Source organism: Phasianus colchicus, chromosome 16 (assembly GCF_987193195.1).
Source record: "Phasianus colchicus chromosome 16, bPhaCol1.hap1.1, whole genome shotgun sequence".
Classification (NCBI taxonomy): Eukaryota; Metazoa; Chordata; class Aves; order Galliformes; family Phasianidae; genus Phasianus; species Phasianus colchicus.
Genome location: NC_143451.1, coordinates 2,280,045 through 2,300,587, shown reverse-complemented (window position 1 = coordinate 2,300,587; position 20,543 = coordinate 2,280,045). Strand labels below are relative to the sequence as shown.

The following is a 20,543-nucleotide window of genomic DNA, read 5'->3' as shown; positions in this document are numbered from 1 at the left end:
CAGAGGGAGTCAGCGTTTTGCACTCTGGATTTGGTTGGAGCACGCAAGAGTCACAGAATCATAGAATCACTCAGTTTGGAAAGGACCTTAAAGATCTTTGAGTCCAAAAAAACATCACTGAGTCTGTGAACTTAGCATCTCTTTTCTGAAGGTATTTCATGGTGGCTGTTCCACCTGCAGCTGACTGGTGACTCCTGCAGAAGTTCACACTTTGCAGCTGACTCTAAAGAATGCCAGTAAGAAAGCCAGCCTACATGTTGAGATACATGAGTGCCGTGGGGCTTGACTCTGCCGTGTTCCAAAATCCCTAAGAGAAGGTATGAATCAGCAGGCAGGTAGGAGCTGCTGGTAGAAAATGGAAGAGTAGACACTAAGATGCTGCCATGAGCTTAGAAGGAAGAACTTGTGGCTGCAGTCAGGGTAAGACACTGCCTGCAACTCTGATACGTGCAGTGTTCCACTGAGTGTCATTTTCACGTTAGATCTTAAACTGCACTCTTTAGATCCCTTTGTAGTTTTTTGCAAGTATTTTAGTTTTCCATAGGACTGTGAAGACTACTTCATCTACAGAAAATATTTGAAATTCTAAGGAAGGACGCTGAATTACCAACAAATAAGTGTCTGAAGCACTGATTCTCTCATCTGTGGCCTTTCTGGAGGTTATAGTTCAAGTACCAAGTGTGGAATCTCCATGTCTCTGCAAATTGTTTGTTGAAAGCTGAATGAAAATTCTGTGAACTTCAGCATCCAAACTTTCTGCTTTGTTCCTCACAGGCAGATCTTCCTGTCTTATCTTATTCAGCTGATCCCCATCGGCCTTGTGCTCCAGACCCCTCACAGCTCCATGCCCCTCCTGGACACGCTGCAGGGCCTCACTGTCTTGTCTTGCAGTGAGGAGCCCAGAGCTGAGCACAGCACTGCGGCCTCCCAGGGCTGAGCGCAGTGGGACGATCACCTCCCTGCCTGCTGGCTGCACTACTGCTGACACAACCAGATGCCGTTGGCCTTTTCGGCCACCTGGGCACAGTGCTGGCTCACGTTCAGCCAAGTGCTGACCGACACCCCCAGGTCCATTTCCTGCACGCAGCCTTCCAGCCGCTCTGCCCCACGCCTGTAGCGTTGCCTGGGCTTCTAGTGGCCAAAGTGCAGAACCCGGCACTTGGTCTTGTCGAACCTCATCCCACTGTCCTCAGCCCAGTGATCAGCCTGTCAGGTTGTTCTATGGGGCCTTCCTACCATCAGGCAGATCAACACTTCCCCCAGCTCGGTGTCATCTGCAAACTTACTGAGGGTGCACCCAATCCCCTCCTCCAGATCATTAATAAAGACATTAAACATATTATGCTAATTATGATCCGATAGTTTCACCTTTACAGAGTAAATAAGTGATTCTGAGTCTTAAAACTTCTCAGCCATGTATTACAGTACGTCACATTTTTTCCAATGGTTTCACATTTTTGAAGGCTTCACAGTATCAGAATTAAATTGCTTAATTGTCGGTTATTTTATGAGACACAGGAGGGGGCTTTAGGAAATGGAGAAGCTTTTTGTTTGCTTGGAGTTTTTTGGTTTATTATTATTTTTTTTTTTAGGTGAATTTTCTCATTCTCTTTCATGCTTTGCCTTATGTGCTTCCCTGTGGTGACAGCAATTGTCTTCAAAACGATCAAATGGTTCCTGGAAATGAAAGAAAAATTAACTTTAAAATGACCAATTTATTTTGAGATAAAACACGTAAAGGACAGTGACTGGACAAGTGGAAATAGTAATACTTTCTTTTTTTATGGTAGGAAGTAGGTGTTTAATGTTGGAAGAATATTTTTATAGGGTATACGCTGCTGCTCTGATCTGTGTGGCCAAATCTTAAATGCTGCATCTTAGCAAAATGGGGGAAAGCGTGTTTTGGGAGTACAACCTATTGAGAATGCTTGGATTCTCTTGGAAACAAAAGGAGTGTTCTGGGGAAATCTCTCTGTTTTCCAGATTCTGATAACTGTTAGAACGTTACAAATGCTTGGTTTGGTTTCTGTTGTGGATGAATAACGCATTTAAAGCTGGTTGACGATGTTTTTATTGATGTTGTCGAAAGAGCTTTGTTTCAGGGGTGATTTAAAAGAAGAAACAAAAAGGGTTTTCCTTCTCAGTTAGGGTTGGGGGAGTGTGATCTACTGCATTATACACAGCTATTGCCTTCCTGCCATTCTTCCTCCCCATTTTCTTCAGTCTGTTTTAATCTTTATGCTACTTGCACAGCTGGTGATTCCTCATATTTGCATCAGGGGCTTTATCACCCTCATCCCACTGTTTCTGATCTCTGCTTTTTGGTGTTCCCCTGCCCCCAGACCATGTACTTTGGGGTGCCAACAACTGAGAAAGGTACAACAGAGTTTGCACTGCTGTGCCCTCCTACAAATGTTGCACCAGAATGTGGGGAAGGAGGAAGTGCTGGGACTTACTGTCACTGGGATAGCTTGGATTATTTTTGTGTTTTCCTAGGTAGGCTGAATTCCTCACTTATCCATGAATCCTCCTGTGGGTTTAATATTCACTGTGTTGCTTTGTTTTTTTTTTTGCAGGGGCAGATAATGGAGGGACTGCATCTGGTGGCACATCAGGAATACCTCCCAGCAATCCTACTGGGAATTCCAAGTCAGCAGCAAGGAACCTGGGCTCCTCAGCTGGAGAGAAGGAGGAAGGGAAGAAGGTCCGGCGGCAGTGGGAGTCGTGGAGCACAGAGGACAAAAACACGTTCTTTGAGGGACTGTATGAGGTACATGTAGAGGAAAATAACCAGGTGACATGGTTTCATGGGGTATGTGAGCGTTGCTAAAGAAAGTTGATTTAAGTGGGTTTTGCATGAGCAGCACCCATATGCTTACATTACTTATTTTTGTGCATATGTGCCCGTGCAGTTGGCTATACTACAACTGTGAATCAAAGCCACCTTTCCACAGTGTCAAGCTTTTTTCTTTTTTCTTTTTTTTTTTTTTCCTTTTTAAATACACTGGTAAATATCTGAATTACTCTTAATAATATTTTCAATTGTGGTTCTGTTTCAACTGAGGAAAAAATAATGTTGCCATCTCAACTTTTGGAAGCAACACGCTCATGCTAATATTAGCAAATATAAAATTGCTTTATTTTAAAGTGTTGCAGAATACTGTATTTAGTCTTCTGATGATAAAGAGTCAAACCATTTTGGTGCTAGGGTTGAGAAACAATGAAAGTTAGATCTTCTAACTTCTTATCTCATATGTTGAATGCAATATATTCCTCTTTTCTTTTTTTTTCCCTAAAGTTATTTTAAGAAGACTGATTTAAGAGCCTTTGTGGCTATAAAAATATGTGCTGAAGGTGAAAACAAAAGAAATGGTCACAAGTTTGGGGTTTTTTTTTAAGTGTTAATTATGATTTGTGAGTGTGCTTTGTCAGCACAACAAACATTCGAACTGTTTCCTTCAAGTCCTTCTGCCACTGAGAGGAATCGTTAATTTGGTTCCCTGCTTCCATTCTTTTAATGCTGTTATTATTTAAGAGGTTTTCCTATTTTGTAGTTGTATTAAAATCAACTCCAGTCTTTTCTGAATTCTGAGAAATGAGGAGTTCAGCGATGATTTATGTTCATAAAGGATTTTATAGGGATTGGATAGTTTTTAAGGGACTCTAACGTGTCTTAGTTTTGTTTTTACCCTGAGAATAAGCTTCTCCTGTAAAAGTGTTTCTTCTGTAGGTAGCACCAACTTTCCTTTCATTACTTGAAACTCAGATGTAGCACTAATAACTCAAATGTGAAACTCCCTGTAAGCAGAAGTTGTTGAACAAAACATTAGTCCCAGGTTAGAAGTATATTGAGGAGTGAAGAGAGGGGAAAGTACTGAAGGAAGTAAAGAGAGCTGAGTGACAAAGTCAGTGTTTTCAGTTCTGCCACTCAGTGCATTTGAGTAAAGTTGTCTTTTGAAAAAGTTGCCAATAATTTACATTTTATTTTGAAAAAGTCCAATAAAAAGGTGGCATCCATAATGCATTTTACATAAAAGAAGATACTGTCATTCTTTTGCTGCTGAGTTTCGACATTGAAACCTAATTTCCCACAAAGAGCCCCCAGATCCTTCACGTTGTTTCAGTTGTCTTACAAAAAGAAATTTTGACTGTTTGGATTTGTTTGATTTCTTCTTCAGCATGGGAAGGACTTTGAAGCTATCCAGAATAACATTGCCCTGAAGTACAAGAAGAAAGGCAAGCCAGCAAGCATGGTGAAGAATAAGGAGCAGGTCCGCCATTTCTACTACCGCACCTGGCACAAGATCTCAAAGTACATTGACTTTGATAATGGTTAGTATGCAGGGAAGTGGGCTTAGTGCAGAACTCCCAGGCTTGTCAGTGTGGGAGTCCAACCTTTTGGAGTCATCATAGAGGGGTAGGAATGATGGGAATGAGAAAGCAAGTACTGAATAAGATCTGTAGTGAATATGTTGTATGACCACAGGGAGGTTCATCATCTTTGCAAAATACTTCTCAAAAAGTTCTGTTCTTTTTTTGTTGCCTTTCTATCAGTTCACACCATAGTAACTGCTGATCCCGGTGCTAGTACTGGGGAAAAGGCAGATTTGAGGAAGTTTCTCTTTCTGTTCTCAGGAACACACCCTAGAGAACACGTACCTAAACGATAGCTGGTCAGGCGTGACTTCATCAAGCAAACTGACTCTTGCACTTCTTTGTGCTTCTTGGTGGAAGGTAGAAATAAATAAGTAGTCTGATACAGATGTGAATGATGAAATGTTTATTTACACTTTAAATAAGCCTGAAATTGTGTCATTAGTTTTGTTAGACAGGAGTTCCTGTGTTCTGTTTCCTACTTAACATTCTTTCTTTCCTTTCCCAGCATTCTAAATGGAAAGGAAATTGGGAGGTTGTATGAACTGCTAGTGGTGTGTTTTGTAGCAATATGTGGTCATTGATTTTTGTCAGATGCTTACTCTCCAGTAATGGGCAGTGAGGATTTGGGACAATTTGTGGATAGCCTGCTTTGAAAAGTAGTTAAAGGAATCTACTGCAGAGTGTATAGACTGTACTAATGTGCAGTTCTGTTGTCTATTTTAAGGTAGTCTGAAGATTGTTCTTCTCTTAGCTTTTGTTTGAGTAAAGATTTCCAGGGCTTTCCAATCATTTTGGTGTTGTATTCTAAGTTGCATAGATTATGATAGTGTCATCATTGTTCAAAGTTTTGGTCCTAAAACAATTATTTTTAACTTCAGCAAGTCTGGATAGCAAATTCATCTTTACAATTTGTGGCCAGAATCTCTCACATTAAAAATCACTCAGTGAGAAATGGCTGTGAATTTAAGTGTAAGTTAAATAAAAAGCTGAATAAATGTAAAGATAGTGTACAAAACAGTCTCTTTATGAACTTAATCTCAGGAAGAAGCAAAATTAGGTTATCTAAAGAAGGACTTACTCATCTAAAGCACTTCCCATAAGGTGTATTTTTTTTTAAGGATTTTTGTTTGTTTTCCACATCAAGGCAAGACACTGAAATGAACCAAGCCGTTAGTATTTTATTTCTGAGCAAGCACTGTATGGAAAAACTTAAACAAAGTTGTCTTGGAGGACCTTCATCTGTTTTTTGGATAATGTTAAGACTTGGATCTGTACCTATAAGGTACAAATCCCATTGGCTGTGGTAATTGAAGAATGAGTACTGTGTCTTTTTTAGTTTTAATAATGGTCAAAATACATGTGTCTGAATTTTGAGGTTAAGCAACCTTGCAAGTCCAGGAACTGGCAAGGGATGGTGTTTGAAAAAGCTCCTTCAGCTGAATGAGTGCAACTCTTTAGATAAAATATAAAATCTAGAATTTGCCTTAGATCTCCAATTTGCTTTCCTGTAGAGTATACATCTTTTGGAGAATTCAGACCAATTTCTTAAAGAGTTTCTGGGGAGCATATGGATAATTTCTTCAGAAATTGTAAACAGTGTCATGATAGTAAGGTTGATGCAACTGGATTAGCTCTGTTTTATATATTGAACAATTGGATGCTTGTTTAAATCCTGCAAAAGCTGCTTAGTCTTACCTTCTGTGAGGTGTTTGTCTCCTTGTTAAAATGTGAATCATTCATCTTTTCACAGAATTGAAATGAGTATCTGCATTTTGGATGATGTCATCTCACTTGTACTTTTCTGTTTGTTTTTTTTTTTTCCAGTGTTCTCACAAGGGCTGAAAAAATCCTCCCTGGAGCTGTATGGCCTAATCTGCTATGGAGAATTGAGGAAAAAGATTGGGGGGTGTGAGTATGAATTGTTTCAGATGACTGAAAATTATTCTTACACGGTAGAATCAAAAGTGTCTGCCCTTGAAGTTAGGTTTGTCTGGTATAGTTTTACTTTTGTCTTATTAAAGAGTTTGTTCATTGTATTCTATTGCACGAGTCCCCCCCCCCTTTTTTTTTTTTTACATATTTCTTTAGCTTTTACTATATGTGAGATGCAGCTTGTGTAATACCCACAGATGACAGGTCAAAGTATTTGCAGTTTGGGTTATCTGTCTGTTTTATTATACTTGAACAGTATTTGTACTCAAAAGTGTTTCTGCTTGCACTGTCAAACTCTGAGCTGGGACCTTTCTCCAAGTCAGTCTCTTTTAAGTAATAACGAGCACTGGAGATGGAAAAGGCATTATGGATTATAATAAGAAATATTAGCTTTCCTGGCCAGTCAGAATGCAGTGGACCCTCATGTCAGTCCCATAGGCTGGTTGTGCCCACGAGAATGAATGTAGATGATGAGCACATGCCTTACCTGTGCTCCCCAGTCTTCTGGAAATGGCTGGGTTGCATTAGCAGGGTGCGTGGTCTTGATGGCTTCCAGAGCAGAGTGACTGGCTTGGAGAATGGGGAGGGTAACAAGTGCTGTATGCTCCAGCCCACCTACGTGTATCTTCATTCATTCCCAAGTTTTTTGTGGAGTTAGTTGGTGTTAGATCCAAGTACGGCACGTTTTGTTTGCAAAAGGAGGGAAATAATCAAAATTCTATCATTTGTAAACTCAAGCTGGCAGCAAGCTGAAAAAAATGAAAGTTGTGGCCATGTACAAATCCCAGTGCAGTTGTTACTTTTGCAGATTTTTTTTTTGTTAGGTTACCCCTTACCTGGGATTTTAGTGAACCGTGTCATCAGTTAAGATGTTTGGAATGTTCTTACTTTGTTCTATGAAGACATTTTGAACTGTTCTTTGACAAAGATGGTGCAGAGGCAAGGTATAGATAGCATTGCCACTAGAAATGAGTATTAGTCTTTCTTCCCTTTTATCCACATCTTGTCTTTAAAAGCAGAACCTCCTTGGCTCCATGTGGGAATGAGGGTTTGCACAGTCACCATGGCAATGCATGCATACTCTGTGCTTCTGCCTTTTTATAATTTTGGTACTTGATTTAATATTTTACCTTACAATTTTCCTGCGATGAAGTCTCTTCCTTGATACCAAATGGACCTAAGCAGACAAGCCCCTATACCCAGCTTAAAGGGGTCTGCTCTGCAGGTGGTGAAGGTTGTTTTTCTCCTTGTTTTGCAATTTCTTACCTAGTCCTGTCTGTCCAGAAATTGAGAAAACTTTTGTAGAGCTACTTAGAAACAAAAGCACGTCAGGACTACTTTCATCATTGCCACAGGGAGGTTAATTGTACAGTAAGTAGATTTGGGCATAACTATTTATAGAGAATACAAATCAAGTTATCATAATGTCTACTTTAAAATGTTCAGAGTGGTGCATGGAAGAAAGGTGTGATTTTTACATGCATTTTGTTACTTTGATTTTTCTCTCCTCTCCTTGCGAAGGCTCTGGTCTTTCATTACACTGTGCTGCCTTAGCAACAGAGATGGAGCTGGCAGATGAGGAAGCTCTCTTTTTAATACTGCAGTGTCAGATTAATGCACAACAACCCAGGATGTGTGTAGCACCTACTCTGGGGTCATATAATTAAGATGTAATTTTCATTGCAAGGACCATGCAATGCTTGTGCACTATGGAAATAGAGTATTTTCTAAAAATTATGCACCTTAGTCCTTCATAAGAAGAAAATGTAATAGTTTTGAAAACCAAACAACACAGAAATAAAGGTCAGGACTGCATCACTTAAAATTCTAATTTTACTGTTTTGTCCTTTTCCATGGTAAAGGTATGGATGACAAGAATGCAGCCAAACTTAATGAACTTATTCAGGCCGGGTAAGTAAAAACTTGTTCCTGAAATTCTCAAAATGGATTGTTGGATTGGTCATCCAGACTCTGAGACCACTTTTACTTTTTCAGGGCCAGAGTTTCACATTTGATGCTTTTCTTTTGTATATGTTTTTTATCATGAGGTACTGTGGTCATTAAATTGAACGCCTTCCAAGCTGTAGCTGCTCAGCAGACGTTGACTTGTCCTAATCGTGTCTTCAAAAGAGACTGGAAAACAGTTTCATTTTGTCTTCTACAGATTGATTTTATTTTTGGCATTTGTGCTTTTAGAGTATGTTATTGTAGCAAATTACTGATGAACTAAACTGTACTGTAAAATGAAGAGGGAAAAAAAAAAAAAGAAAGGCTTTGCATACTCAGCAGCTGCTGACTTCAGCTTGCATAAGGGGGATACTTGGTGCTACACTTTCACTGGTCATAAGTTGAGTCCCCATGTGAGTGCCTTACAGTTTCTTCTCCTGTAAGCTGCAGTCCTTGCAGCCTGCTGATGTGTTGTAGCTCATGGATGTGATTGCTGATGAGATCACTCATTCATTCTTTTGTTTACCAAATTTCAAATTAGAGCAGAAGCTTCCATTTGGGTTTTGTACAACTAGGAAAATCTTACCTTTTTTTTTTTTTTTTCCATAAATGAAAGGGTTTTTAAAACAAATTGCTTAATCCTAGTCAGAATGGTCTGGGCTCACTTTTTTCTCCTGCACCTCTTATTCTGTTTGGTGAGAAACCTTGTTGTTCTTACAGGAACAAAATGTGCTCATGTTTTCCTCCTTGTTAGCACCTGCACATCTACACTAACTGAGTTAATCCCCTGCATGTATGTGCAGGACAGCACTGTATGTCCACAAACACAATGTATATATCCCATTAGATAAAACGTTCTCATTCCATCTTGCTCAGAGGTGTTAAAATTCTGTGATCTCTCTATTTGTAAGCGAGTCTCTTTTTTTCCAGTTCCTAACATCTTTCTTTCAAGTCTGGTGCTCCTCTTTCCTTTCCTTTGAGTGCAGAACACTTGTTGCTATGTTGAAAGTCTTGACTGAAAGTAATTAGCAATTAAGAATGACAAATGTGAACATGCATGATTGCAATAATCTTCTCCTGAAGCAGGTAAACATGAGCAGAAGTTGTTTGGTAGGGGTCAAGGGAAGCTAGGACTGCAAGGAACTGTCTCTGGCAGTTTGCATGTTTTGCCTATGTTAGACATAATCTCTGACTTTGTCTAATAATTGCTTGGTGTAAGAAAAACAAATGTCTCTGAGATGCTTGTAGCAAAACCATATTGAAACTCTTCCTAGTTGAGCTCATAAACCCAGCTTACATATCAAAAATTGTGCTTGAAAATATAATTATTTAATGTAGGGGCAGAATCTTTGTGTTAAATGTCCCTGTTTTATTATTGAAGCTAACAGTATCCAGTGCTGGACTTCTGTGTACTTGTCTTTAGGATTTCATGGATCTGTAAGAGCAGCTAGCACATAGCTTTTGGTTCAGCTGCAGTTGGCTGAGTCAGTGATATGTCAGAAGGTGGATCCTAGTTATAAGTCCAAGGGGAGCAGGAGAATTACTCTGTCAGCTTTTGTAACTGATCCGAGCAGCTTGGCACATTCATGCCCACACTGGCACACGGGCTGCTTACACAAGTTTTCAGAACTGCCAAGCAGGACATCTGTGAAACAAAACTCAGAAAGTGCAGGGAATCCAACTCGCTGTCTGCCCAGTCTTTTCCTGCTAGTTCTTCATTACAGCAATGTTCCCTTGGCTTCTGATGGCTTAGTGCAGGTTCAGGAGATCTGCCCTTCCTGGCCTGTTCTGAACCTGTAGAGGTTCACAGCATGCTGTGTGAAACTTCTGCACTGCTCACCTCTTCCACTTCATCTTTGCCTTCTGCTGCCCTTTTGTGACTTTTCCTCTTGGCTGCATAGACAAGTGCTCGCTTTGTGAGATGTTACCTTCCTTACATCCAGATCCTGCTCTGAGAACATTCTCCATATTTTCTTTCCTTTCATCTGCAAAAGTTTGTCTTTATCTTGCTGCTTCTGTGCTCATGATCCTTATTGCTTGAGGTGTAAATACTGCAATCAGTACCTCTGCATCAGTGCCTGCCTGCATTTTTAAGCCTCTAAAAAGACAACAGAGCTGACTGGATGAAGACAGCTCCACTGCTCAGGAAGCAAAAAGTAGTCTTGTTCTTAAGGATCTTTATAGCTATTTCTATGGTGTTGGAACTATAATGTAGAAGTGACTGCTCGGATTCCTGCACAGGTGGTTTGGCCTCATTTCTGCAATGGCTGTGTTTGTATTGCAGAGTGGAAGACCTCTTAAGAGCTTCAGGTTTTTTGGTTTGTTTTTATAATGAAAATTAGGAATATAAAGAGGAGACCAAAGCACAATCCATTGTCTTTGCCAAACAAGCTTTATCTGAGGGTACTGTGCAACCAAGTGGCATGATTTTGGTCTGTATATCTTAACAACCCTTCCCTTAGTGCACATAACAGGACACAGTGTCTTGTGGATATCTGGAAGAGGAGCGTTACAAGAGTAGCATTTCTATAACAAAAAGTAAGGTGATGAAAAATATAAACAACTGAATGCCTTTGTGAATCTGCATTACAAACCCTTATATATCTTAGTTCCTGTAGAGATGACTGTGTCTGATTGTACCACAGCTGTGTACAGTCTCAAGTTAATGGTGCCTGTAAATACTTCTCTTCCAATATATGCAGGGCTACGACTGTTCGTTACAAAGGCAGAAACCTTCGTATCAAAGCTCCAATGTGCAGGGCTTTGAAGAAGCTCTGTGATCCAGATGGTAAGTAAGAGATGCTGAAATGTGAAAGAGTTTTAACAGAGAGTTGGAAGAATATGAGAGTTGACCTGTTTTAATGTATATGTTGCTGGCAGGGGAATTTGTGTTATTTTACATTTGTATTGGGCACAGATATGTCCCTTTTCTTTTAATATAACCCTGATTGTTTGTAAAATTTGCTAACTCTAAGATCCACCTGAGCATGGCACTAATGAAATTACAGAGGAGATATTCATACCACAGAAGATGGCTACAACTTTGCCAGTTTTGCTTTCATTATATTTAAAGATTAATTGTCCTACTATATCAGTGGAAAAACAGCAGTGCATTTTTACCATCAAGCATTTTAGACTCTTTTTTTACCTTCTTTATTTCAACCCTTCTCCCACCTCCCTCCCACCCCCAGTAAGTAGTATCAGTGCAATTTAAAGGTCTGAAATACTGTACTTGTTCAGAGTTTCTAGCTGCCTGACATTGACAGTGCAGTGTCCAAGGCAAAACATTAACATATTGGAGCAGGAGGTAATCTAAGGAAGCAGGCTCCTACCACTGGTAAAGCTGAGTTGCTGAAGTTGTCTGTAGGTGGTGCTGATACCTGTGATGCTTTTTTTCTTGTGTAATTGAACATCCAGCATTCTGCTTGAGCTTTCTTGTTTTGATCCATTCCCTTTGTGCTTCATCTCCCTTCAGGCATTAGTGATGAAGAGGACCAGAAGCCAGTACGTCTTCCTCTCAAGGTCCCCGTTGAGTTGCAGCCACGAAATAATCATGCATGGGCTCGAGTGCAGAGCCTTGCTCAAAATCCAAGGCTCAGGTAACAAAGACCTGATTTTGGTGCTCAATACAGAATAGAGAAGTGTGTGGGCAGCATTCTATTCTATGGTACATAACTGATAATGCAGTTTACCTAAACATACTTACTCTGAAGCCTTTGTCCAACCAGAGTACATGATTCTCATGGAGAATTTAATCTACTTCTATTCTTTACACTTTTTAATTTGAGTAATGATAGGAGATACTAAAGTTGGGGATGGATTTGCTTTGTGCCATTTATACCCAGTTGTCAGAGTAGAGACAAATGGAATGAGGACATGCAGCATTAATTCTACTAAAATTTGTATTGGATGTGCTGTGAGACAGAGGCATAGGGGAGGGAGGTAAAACAAGGGCCAAAGGCACCTGCATCAGGAGTCTGAACGTGTCTAATGCAACACAATGGTAGCAGGAATGGAAATATTTAGCTTGACTTGCTTCTAACCAAATCTGCCTGCTTTTGTTGCTCAGTGCTGCCAGTGGCTGTCCATCTCAGTCCTTACAGCTAGTCTTAAAAGTTGTGGCTGAAGGGCCTCTGTGATGCTGATAGCTCCTTCATGTGGAGCGTTTCTTTATAATGACTGAACGTCGTGTGGAGAAGAGAACAACGATGTGTAGTGCAAGATTTACTTTGAAAATGCTTTGAGAGCAAAAAAGTAAAATAAATAAAATTTTGTCCCCGTTTCTCTTTCCATGTTTCATGTAGTAGCACCGTGCCTTGCTTGAACTACTCTGGTTTAGCCAAATCTTGCATCTTCTCCGATGTTGTTTTATTGTTCTTTTTGTTTCTGTCTGGTAGAGCTGGTATTTTGAATGATGGCAGTCAGATTTATTGGATAGGCTTTTATGTCTTTCACAGCTGCAAGTTACTTATTTATTAATGTTGCCATTTTTGGCCAGCTGTTTTTGTTGTATAGGTTAAGAATGGTGGTTGTGTTCTCTGTGCTATGTTACAGAATGCTAGTTTGTTCCCATAATTCCCATGCTACCATGGGGCTCTGATTGGAATTTCTGCTGACATCTTTTTCACTATTTGTTTGCTTCATCTTGTATACAGGATGATTGTGGAATTACATCGGAAAGTTTCCAGCCTTATTGAATTCCTGAAGCAGAAGTGGGCTCTCCATGAAGTGCGTATTGTATCCTTTTCTTCCTTTGTTCAGTATGCCTTGGCTTGGGACCAGTTCCCTTCTTAAAAGTTCATCTAAGAAATGTAAGTCTGCTTAATAATTTTACTAGCCCATGCTTGATGAAAGTAGGAGTAGTATCTCAGCATCACTAATGTGAAGGTGCCTTTTGTAGGAAATCCTGTAGCATTTCATTCACTTCTACATCAACTCTTCTATAGTACAGTCCCGAGAGAAGATAGTAATAAGTGAAGTCCCCATAAATTTAGTTTGTGCCTGTAGCAGATCTTCAGAATAGTTTTTATCAACACAGGACTAACTTCTGATCATAGAGCCTTCATATCTATGCTGAATAAAGAACACATACCCCAGATTAGCTACTAATTTTGTTCATTTGCAAAATAGGCCATCAGGTGCTTGTTTTGAAGGGACAGATAGTGGTTATAATCTTTAACACATCTTTTTTTAGCGTAAAACACTAGAGGAAAGGCAGCTTCAAGACTCCAGAGATTCAGAAACAAGAGGCAGCCTCTCAGAGGAGAAGGTGATGCTCCATCTCTTTCCAGGAGAGAACTGTACACTCACCCCACTGCCTGGGGTAGCCCGAGTGGTCCACTCCAAGGCTTTCTGCACGGTGCATTGGCAGGAAACTGGCAAATGCAAACAGAACACAAAAGACTCTCACTTACTACCACCTGCACAAATTCTGGGCATACAGAGTGGTCAGGGAACAGCTAGGGGACAACTGAAATACCCACGGGGAACAGAAGGCAAGAGTGTTGGAAGGGCTGAGAGCACTACAGAATCGAGCAGAACCTCTCAGCCCACAGCTGAAGTTTCTGCAAGCACTGAAGATGGCTCTGCAGATTCTGGTCCGGTGGAAGGAGCAGCCTCAAACCTAGGCTTCACTAACTCTCTCAGCAAGCCGCCTTCTGCTCTTCAAGATCAAGAAGGGAATCATGAAAGGCTGAGCTCAGCAGCCTTCTGTGTGGAAGGCAGGGAGGCCTTGGCTGGTGACCAAGCAACTGTAATAGCATCATGCAGCACAGCCTGTGCTTGCAGTAAGATCCCTGATGTGGAAGAGCTCTCTCTGCTCGATCCATTCCCACGGTACATGAAGTCCTGTCAGGATCTGATTGTCCCAGAGAAATGTTCTTGCACAGACAAACCGCATGGGAAGGACTCTACTCCAGCAGCTGGTGATACTTCTCCTGTGGCTTTTCCAAGTGGGAGGAGCACAGAGACATCTGACTCCTATTCTCAGCTACTGAGAGGTGGTGTGGCTTCACCCAGCAGTGGCACAGCCAGATGTGAAGCTCAGGCTAGCCAGAGCCAGCAGGTTGATGCATGTACCAAGGAGATAACAGATGCAGTAATGGAGGATTCTCAAGAGAAGCTGAGCTCCTCATTTCCACCTCCACCTCAGGGACAATCTAACACGAAGTCTCTCAAGGATGACCCAAGCCGGCTCTCTCAACAAGTTAGAGAAGAAGGATGGAGCCTGCGAACTTCTGAGAGCCTTACGCTGGCTGAAGTCTACCTCATGATGGGCAAACCGAACAAGTTGCAGCTGGAATATGACTGGCTGGCTGTCTTGGAGCCAGAAACCCAGGATGCCAGGGAGCAAACATCTGAACCAAGTGCTGTTCCTACATGTACTACCTTTCACAAGCAGAAACTCCTAAATTGCCTTTTAAAACTCATCTCTACTGAAGTCAATCCCAAACCAGTAAGTAGCATTTCTTTACCCTTTAGATGCTACACTCTTATTTGAACTGGGAAATAAGTCCTGTTCCTATTATGTTCCTGGTAAATCAATAACCAGCTCTGCTAAGATTGTAGAGATTCCTGTTTAAAAAAAAATAAAGTCCAAACAGGTTGCTGCAGGGTGGACTTGATCTCACTGTGCTCCATTTGCTTTTTACAATACCGTTTGTTTCTGGCTTGTCACGAGTCTCAGCAGTATTACAGTGAACTCAGGAGATTAGTCATGAGCACAGTTAGGTGCCTTCTCTCAAATTAAAATTCCAAACAAAAACTACAAGCCTAAATTCCTAATGTTAATGTAGCTCAAATCATGCCAAGTGGAAAAACAATCCATTTCCTTGATACTGGCTAGGTACAGTGATTTTTTTGTAGAACTTCAGAGGCTCTAGGACATTGAACATATCTAGAAAAACAATTTCTTGTTAGGCGGACAACTGGGAATGAACTTGCTTTCCTTGTTGTGTGCTGTAACCAGTGTTAAGATCTGCCACTATGATAACTTGGCTGCTGTTTCTTCCTAGTGTAATTAATTGAAACTTAATAAAACATGCTTTTCAAGATCAAAAAAAGCCAAATTCAGCACATCTTCATCGCAGGAATTCAGTCAGATGTGATGAGCTGAAGATACTATTTGCATCATATTCCAGCATAGGATGCAAATGAATCTCTCTTCCCTGACACCTGTGGTCTTTGATCTGTGTTGTTTGGTGCAGGCTTAGTAACAGCACAGCCTCCTTTTATTTCTGATTTTACTGTCTTACATTCTAAGACTTTCTAAATGTAGAACCATCTTCACTCAGCTACAGCTCCTGAATTAGACTTTATTCAAACTCTGAAGACTTGAGGTGCAGCGTCAGGCAGATGTGTGACAATGGCACAGATCTCTTCTGGCATCTCCTGCGGGTGGCACACGTGACAGGCAGGAAAGATGTTTAATAACTGCAAATAGGAGGAGGGGTATCTCACTAGACTTGAGGGAGAAGGCAAATTAAAAAACACGATATGAGGCTGTTATTATTACAAATGTTTTCTTGTCTTTTTGGCATTCTTTGTCTTAAACAGAGCAAGCTAGTATACCTGAAAAGCAGTGTACCTTCTAATACATTCCAATAAAGAGTAACGTAGCCTTTTCCTTTATTTGCCAAATACCACTTTCTCTTTTTCTGAAACGTGAAATATATAAGCTTCCTGTGGCAGTGAATGTCATTAGAATGACACATGCATTCAGGAGTCAAGGATGATACTTGCTGCCTGATTGAAGGTACCAGATTCTTTTTTGCTTACCAGATTACCAGAATGCTCGATTGTTCCATGGTTCATTCTTCTAAATGAAGATTACAAGCATAAAGCAAACTGTATCAAATTGCATTGCAGTCAAGCATGGGTGTTAATTTTATGCCTGTGGTTACACACAGATTGTTTACAAAGGGTATATTTTCTAGAAAACCATGCGAGGAACACAGAAATCAGTTGGATAGACCTGGAAAATCAAACATGCCTTGCCATATAACAGTATGGCGTAGGAGAAGGAATGGGAAAAAATTTCAAAACTATTTGTCTATATTTGATAAGCATTGACAGCAAAATATTTTTGTCCAGGTCTGCTTCCAGGGTTCTACTTCCAGGTTCTACTTCCACTTCATCGTCTCTGGATGATTAGAGCTTATGAAAATTTCCCCTGAGTTAAAAGCAGCCCCTGTTTTGTTACTATGCCAAATGTTTGTCATTACCTCTACTTTTAAATGCATGTGGGAAGAATTTCAGCCTTCCACCACACGCTTGCAGAGGCATTGGTTAGAGTATTGCAGGTATTCTCGTACATCAGGTTGTTTTTTTTTTTTACTGTTTCCTATGTAGAATGAGTTTAACAATGTGTTTGCTGTAACAGTGGCCAATATTCTTTTAATGTACTTGTGTTTTCAGACTCCTGAGATGAGCTCTGTTGCCACATCACCTATAAAGCCTACTCAGGAGGAGCAGTCCCTGACTCCTCCAGGGAAGGTGGTTACCATCAGCACCAGAAGTCCAGGCTGCACTCGAAATCAGTCTGCCCTTCGGAACAACAAGACGTTTTCTCCTGCTGCTGCTTCCAGCTCCTCAGGTGAGTTTTCATAGAAATCTATTTCAAGGGACCAGGTTATGAATGCCTCATATGCATGATGGGCACATTCCAGTCCTGTGACTCTGGCAGAGTGTTACTACTGCTACAAACTTTATTGCTTAAGAACATGGTATATTTGCTTTAGGGTCCTAAGTTCAGTTCTTTGAATCTTGCAGAGCAGTCTGTCAACAATACAGATTTCAATCCAAAAAATGTCTCAGCAGTCAGAAGAAGATGCTGGCATTTGCTAGGAGAAGGGATGGGAGGAGGTATGGGATCTCCAGAGAGTGAAGGCTTCTAGAGCTGGGAAGTAAACACATGGCATAAAGGCTGTCAGTAAAATCAGCGCTGAAAAATCTGTGTCATTCTCCCGTGCTGTACCTATCAAAGACAGTCTGAGTGACTTCAGCTAATCTGTCTGGCTTGAGCAGAGGTGCATGAAGTGCTGAATACAGCATTCTACCTAGTTTGTTTATTTCCTCAACAGCTCTGCTTGAGATATTATATTCAACATCTGTAAATATTGGCATTCCAGTAAGTCGGACTGATAGCCAAGCATGTCCTCACTCATGCTCTATTGGTAGATAAACTTAATTCCATTTATCAGCCCTGATACCATCCTGAAGGTGTTTTGAATCTAAAATAATGATGGATTAGGACCTTTATTATGCAGTAATTATCAAGCTGCTTTGTATCTTCATATGCAGTGTGATTATGTGGCTGCAGTAACCTGGCTATCAGAAAGCAAGCTGCTTTTGCTGATGAGTCTTTTAGGTTCATTCCCTGACAGGTGTAGGTCCTGAATCAGTCTAGCTGCAAACTGCATTTTCATTTTTGTCATCTTTATTTTCCTAAAGATAAATTGATTTGCCCTTCTTAGTAGAAAATAAAGAAGGTGGCTCGTGTCCTTCGCAGAAGAACTGAAAGTGCTGATAGACAGCTTCACAAAAGCACACAGCTAGCTGGAGAGAAAATAACAGGCGTTAAAAAGAATCATGCTAAGAGATTTGGGGAAGAGTGAAGCAACAACTGTGATGCAACATAACCTATAATATCTACAGTATCACTACATAATTTAGGCGCATCCCTTGACAGATTTTAAAGAAAATATGTTGTGTGTGAACAATTCCTCGTCAATCAGGAGACACAAATATATTGGGTGTTCAGCATTTAATTGTTTTTTCGGTACTTTGGCACGCTGTAATTTTCAGTATCCTATTGGAAAAGAGCAGTGGTGCAGAATGGCAGGATGGGGGTGGCAATTCTGCTTTTTAAACAAGAGGATAATAATTCCTCCCATTTGTTATAAAGTTTCTTCTTCAGAACTCCTCCTGGGCAATGTTGTAGTTAGCCATCACTGTGTTAGGATGGCTGAGTCCTGTGCTGAACTGTTCTCCTGCCCAGGGAGGCAGCAGGCTTTGGTGGGAGTCATTGAGTCAGATGAGGTTTGCTTCCTTGCTGATACCTGCAGCTCAGCAGGAGGGTGAGAGCCCTGCCAGGCAAGGATGCCATACTGAGTGTGGAAAAAAGCCATTTTTGTCTAATGTAATGAAGCAGTGTTATATGTACAGTATATAAGAGAGGTACACTTAGTTGTCTCAGAATTATGCACTAACAGTACCGTTGTTATTCTAACTGAATGCCTGCAGAATTGGCACAGAGCTGTGAAATAATACAATGTTTTGAAATTAATTTTTTTTTTTAAATGTAAACAGAGAAGTTTTGTTCAGACCAGATATCGTTATTTCAATGTGCTGTACATATTACTAAGATGATCCATCTTTTGGAAGATATTTTTGGTAAATGACCCCTGCTTTGTTTGCTCTCTCACTAGAATCATTTTATTGAGGTTGCACTTTGAACTACCATGCCATCTGACACACAGCAACAAAACGCAACAGAGTGTTGGAGGGAAGGTTCACCTCTGGTACAATGGATGAAGGCAGTGCAATAGAATCATAGAATGGCCTGTGTTGAAAAGGACCACAATGATCATGTAGTCCTGACCCCCTGCTATGTGCAGGGTTGCCAACCAGCAGACCAGGGCCACATCCAGCCTGGCCTTGAATGCCTGCAGGGATGGGGCATCCACAGCCTCCTTGGGCAACCTGTTCCAGTGCATCACCACCCTCTGTGTGAAAAACTTCCTCCTAATATCCAACCTAAACCTCCCCTGTCTCAATTTAAAACCATTCCTCCTTGTCCTGTCACCATCCACCTTGTAAACAGTCTTTCCTCCTCTTGTTTCTGTGCATCCTTTAAGTATTGGAAGGCCACAAACAGACAGTGGCAGGGCCAGGATCCATAAGTGTAATCTCTCTGTATCCTTCAGTTACCAGATAGTTATTTTTGTCTTCATTTAAGTTGCACTGAAATCTTCCAGGTTTGAGAAACCTCCCCAGACCTCTGCTGGTGGCTGGACCTTCAAGTTCTGGAAGCGCTGATGCTGATGGTGGACTCTTTGCTGTTCCTACAACTCTGCCCCCCAACAGCCGCCACGGGAAGCTGTTCTTGCCCAGCAAGGAAGCAGAACTGACCTTCCGGCAGCACTTAGACACAATCAGTGTAAGTGAGATCTGTGTGTGAAGACATGCCGTTCTGTGCCTGAGCCAGCTTGTTGGATTATAGGCTTTTTGTTTCATCAGGAGGCATGGGCATCCCTACAGAGCAGTGCTTCCAGCAGTGCTGAAGCACAGCACTGTATCAGCTGAGTTTAATCACATTTTGGTTATTTTTGAGGTTGATGTCACTTCTTCAGAGCTGAATGCCATCATGCTTCGTGATGCTCCAATAAAATCTGTTGGCCAGGTTGATGACAACTGGCTAAACGTGCAATGAATTTTAATACAACCTCATTTGCTGTATTTAACTGAAAAATTTATGCGGTCTCAATTACAGCTTCTTGCCAAGCTATGGTAGATAAGCAGTGAAATGACTTTGTATGGAGTGAAAGCATTGTCTCTGTAAAACAAGAAGAAAAATAATGTACTACTAGTGAAAAATTTCATTTTTCTAGCAGAAGGTTGGAGATATGAAAATAAGTGTTAATTTTTGAGTTAAGGAAATGGGATTGTCTTACTCCATTTTCTTTTACTGGACTGTGTGTTTGAGGAGCTTTCAATTAAAGCATAAATAGGTGAGGTTAGAACATCAAAATCAAATGAGATGCATTTAAAGGTAGTCTGGGAAAGACTGTTAGACAGTATGGAACAAAGCAACATTTTAATAAATAGTTGCAGTTTTATTGAAAAAGTTTAGGAATGTAGTTTATTGTGTGCATGCTTAAAATACTTTCTGATGTGTTTCCTGTTCTTCTCTAGATGCAGTCAGACTTCTTCTTGCCAAAGCCAAGGAAGCTGAGGAACCGGCACTTGCGAAAGCCGTTAGTAGTACAGGTGGGAATGATGTGCAAAGTGTGAAATGGGGCCACGGGTGTGTTGTAGGGTCTTGTGGCAGGTGGAGAACATAGAAAAATAAAAACAAAGTGGTGGACACTTGTTTGGGGAAAGGGAAGTTATCACGTATCAGTATACCCTTTGGTCTCTACTGCTCTGTAGAAAAGCAGGAGACCTAGGAGATATATGCAATTGGTTTTTGGTAGTGAGACACACTACTCTGTGCAATTCCATTTGTTTTTAAGCCTGACAAATGATGTAGCTCCCTCTAATTCATTCTTGTTTAATTGTGATGGGAG

At 40.8% G+C, this 20,543-nt stretch overlaps 1 protein-coding gene across 3 annotated transcripts in view; it reads left to right on the top strand.

The window, feature by feature from the left end:
- Positions 1-20,543, top strand: part of CRAMP1 (cramped chromatin regulator 1) — a 43,758-nt gene that overhangs the window by 8,892 nt on the left and 14,323 nt on the right. For all 3 annotated transcript variants that reach the window (XM_090151851.1, XM_090151850.1, XM_031595407.2), the window contains exons 3-13: positions 2,577-2,770; positions 4,179-4,332; positions 6,202-6,285; positions 8,172-8,220; positions 10,959-11,044; positions 11,732-11,855; positions 12,912-12,993; positions 13,451-14,710; positions 16,672-16,849; positions 19,233-19,414; positions 20,170-20,244. In XM_090151851.1, the coding sequence (XP_090007977.1) occupies positions 2,577-2,770; positions 4,179-4,332; positions 6,202-6,285; positions 8,172-8,220; positions 10,959-11,044; positions 11,732-11,855; positions 12,912-12,993; positions 13,451-14,710; positions 16,672-16,849; positions 19,233-19,414; positions 20,170-20,244 (2,468 nt within the window). The remainder of the gene's footprint in view (positions 1-2,576; positions 2,771-4,178; positions 4,333-6,201; positions 6,286-8,171; positions 8,221-10,958; positions 11,045-11,731; positions 11,856-12,911; positions 12,994-13,450; positions 14,711-16,671; positions 16,850-19,232; positions 19,415-20,169; positions 20,245-20,543) is intronic.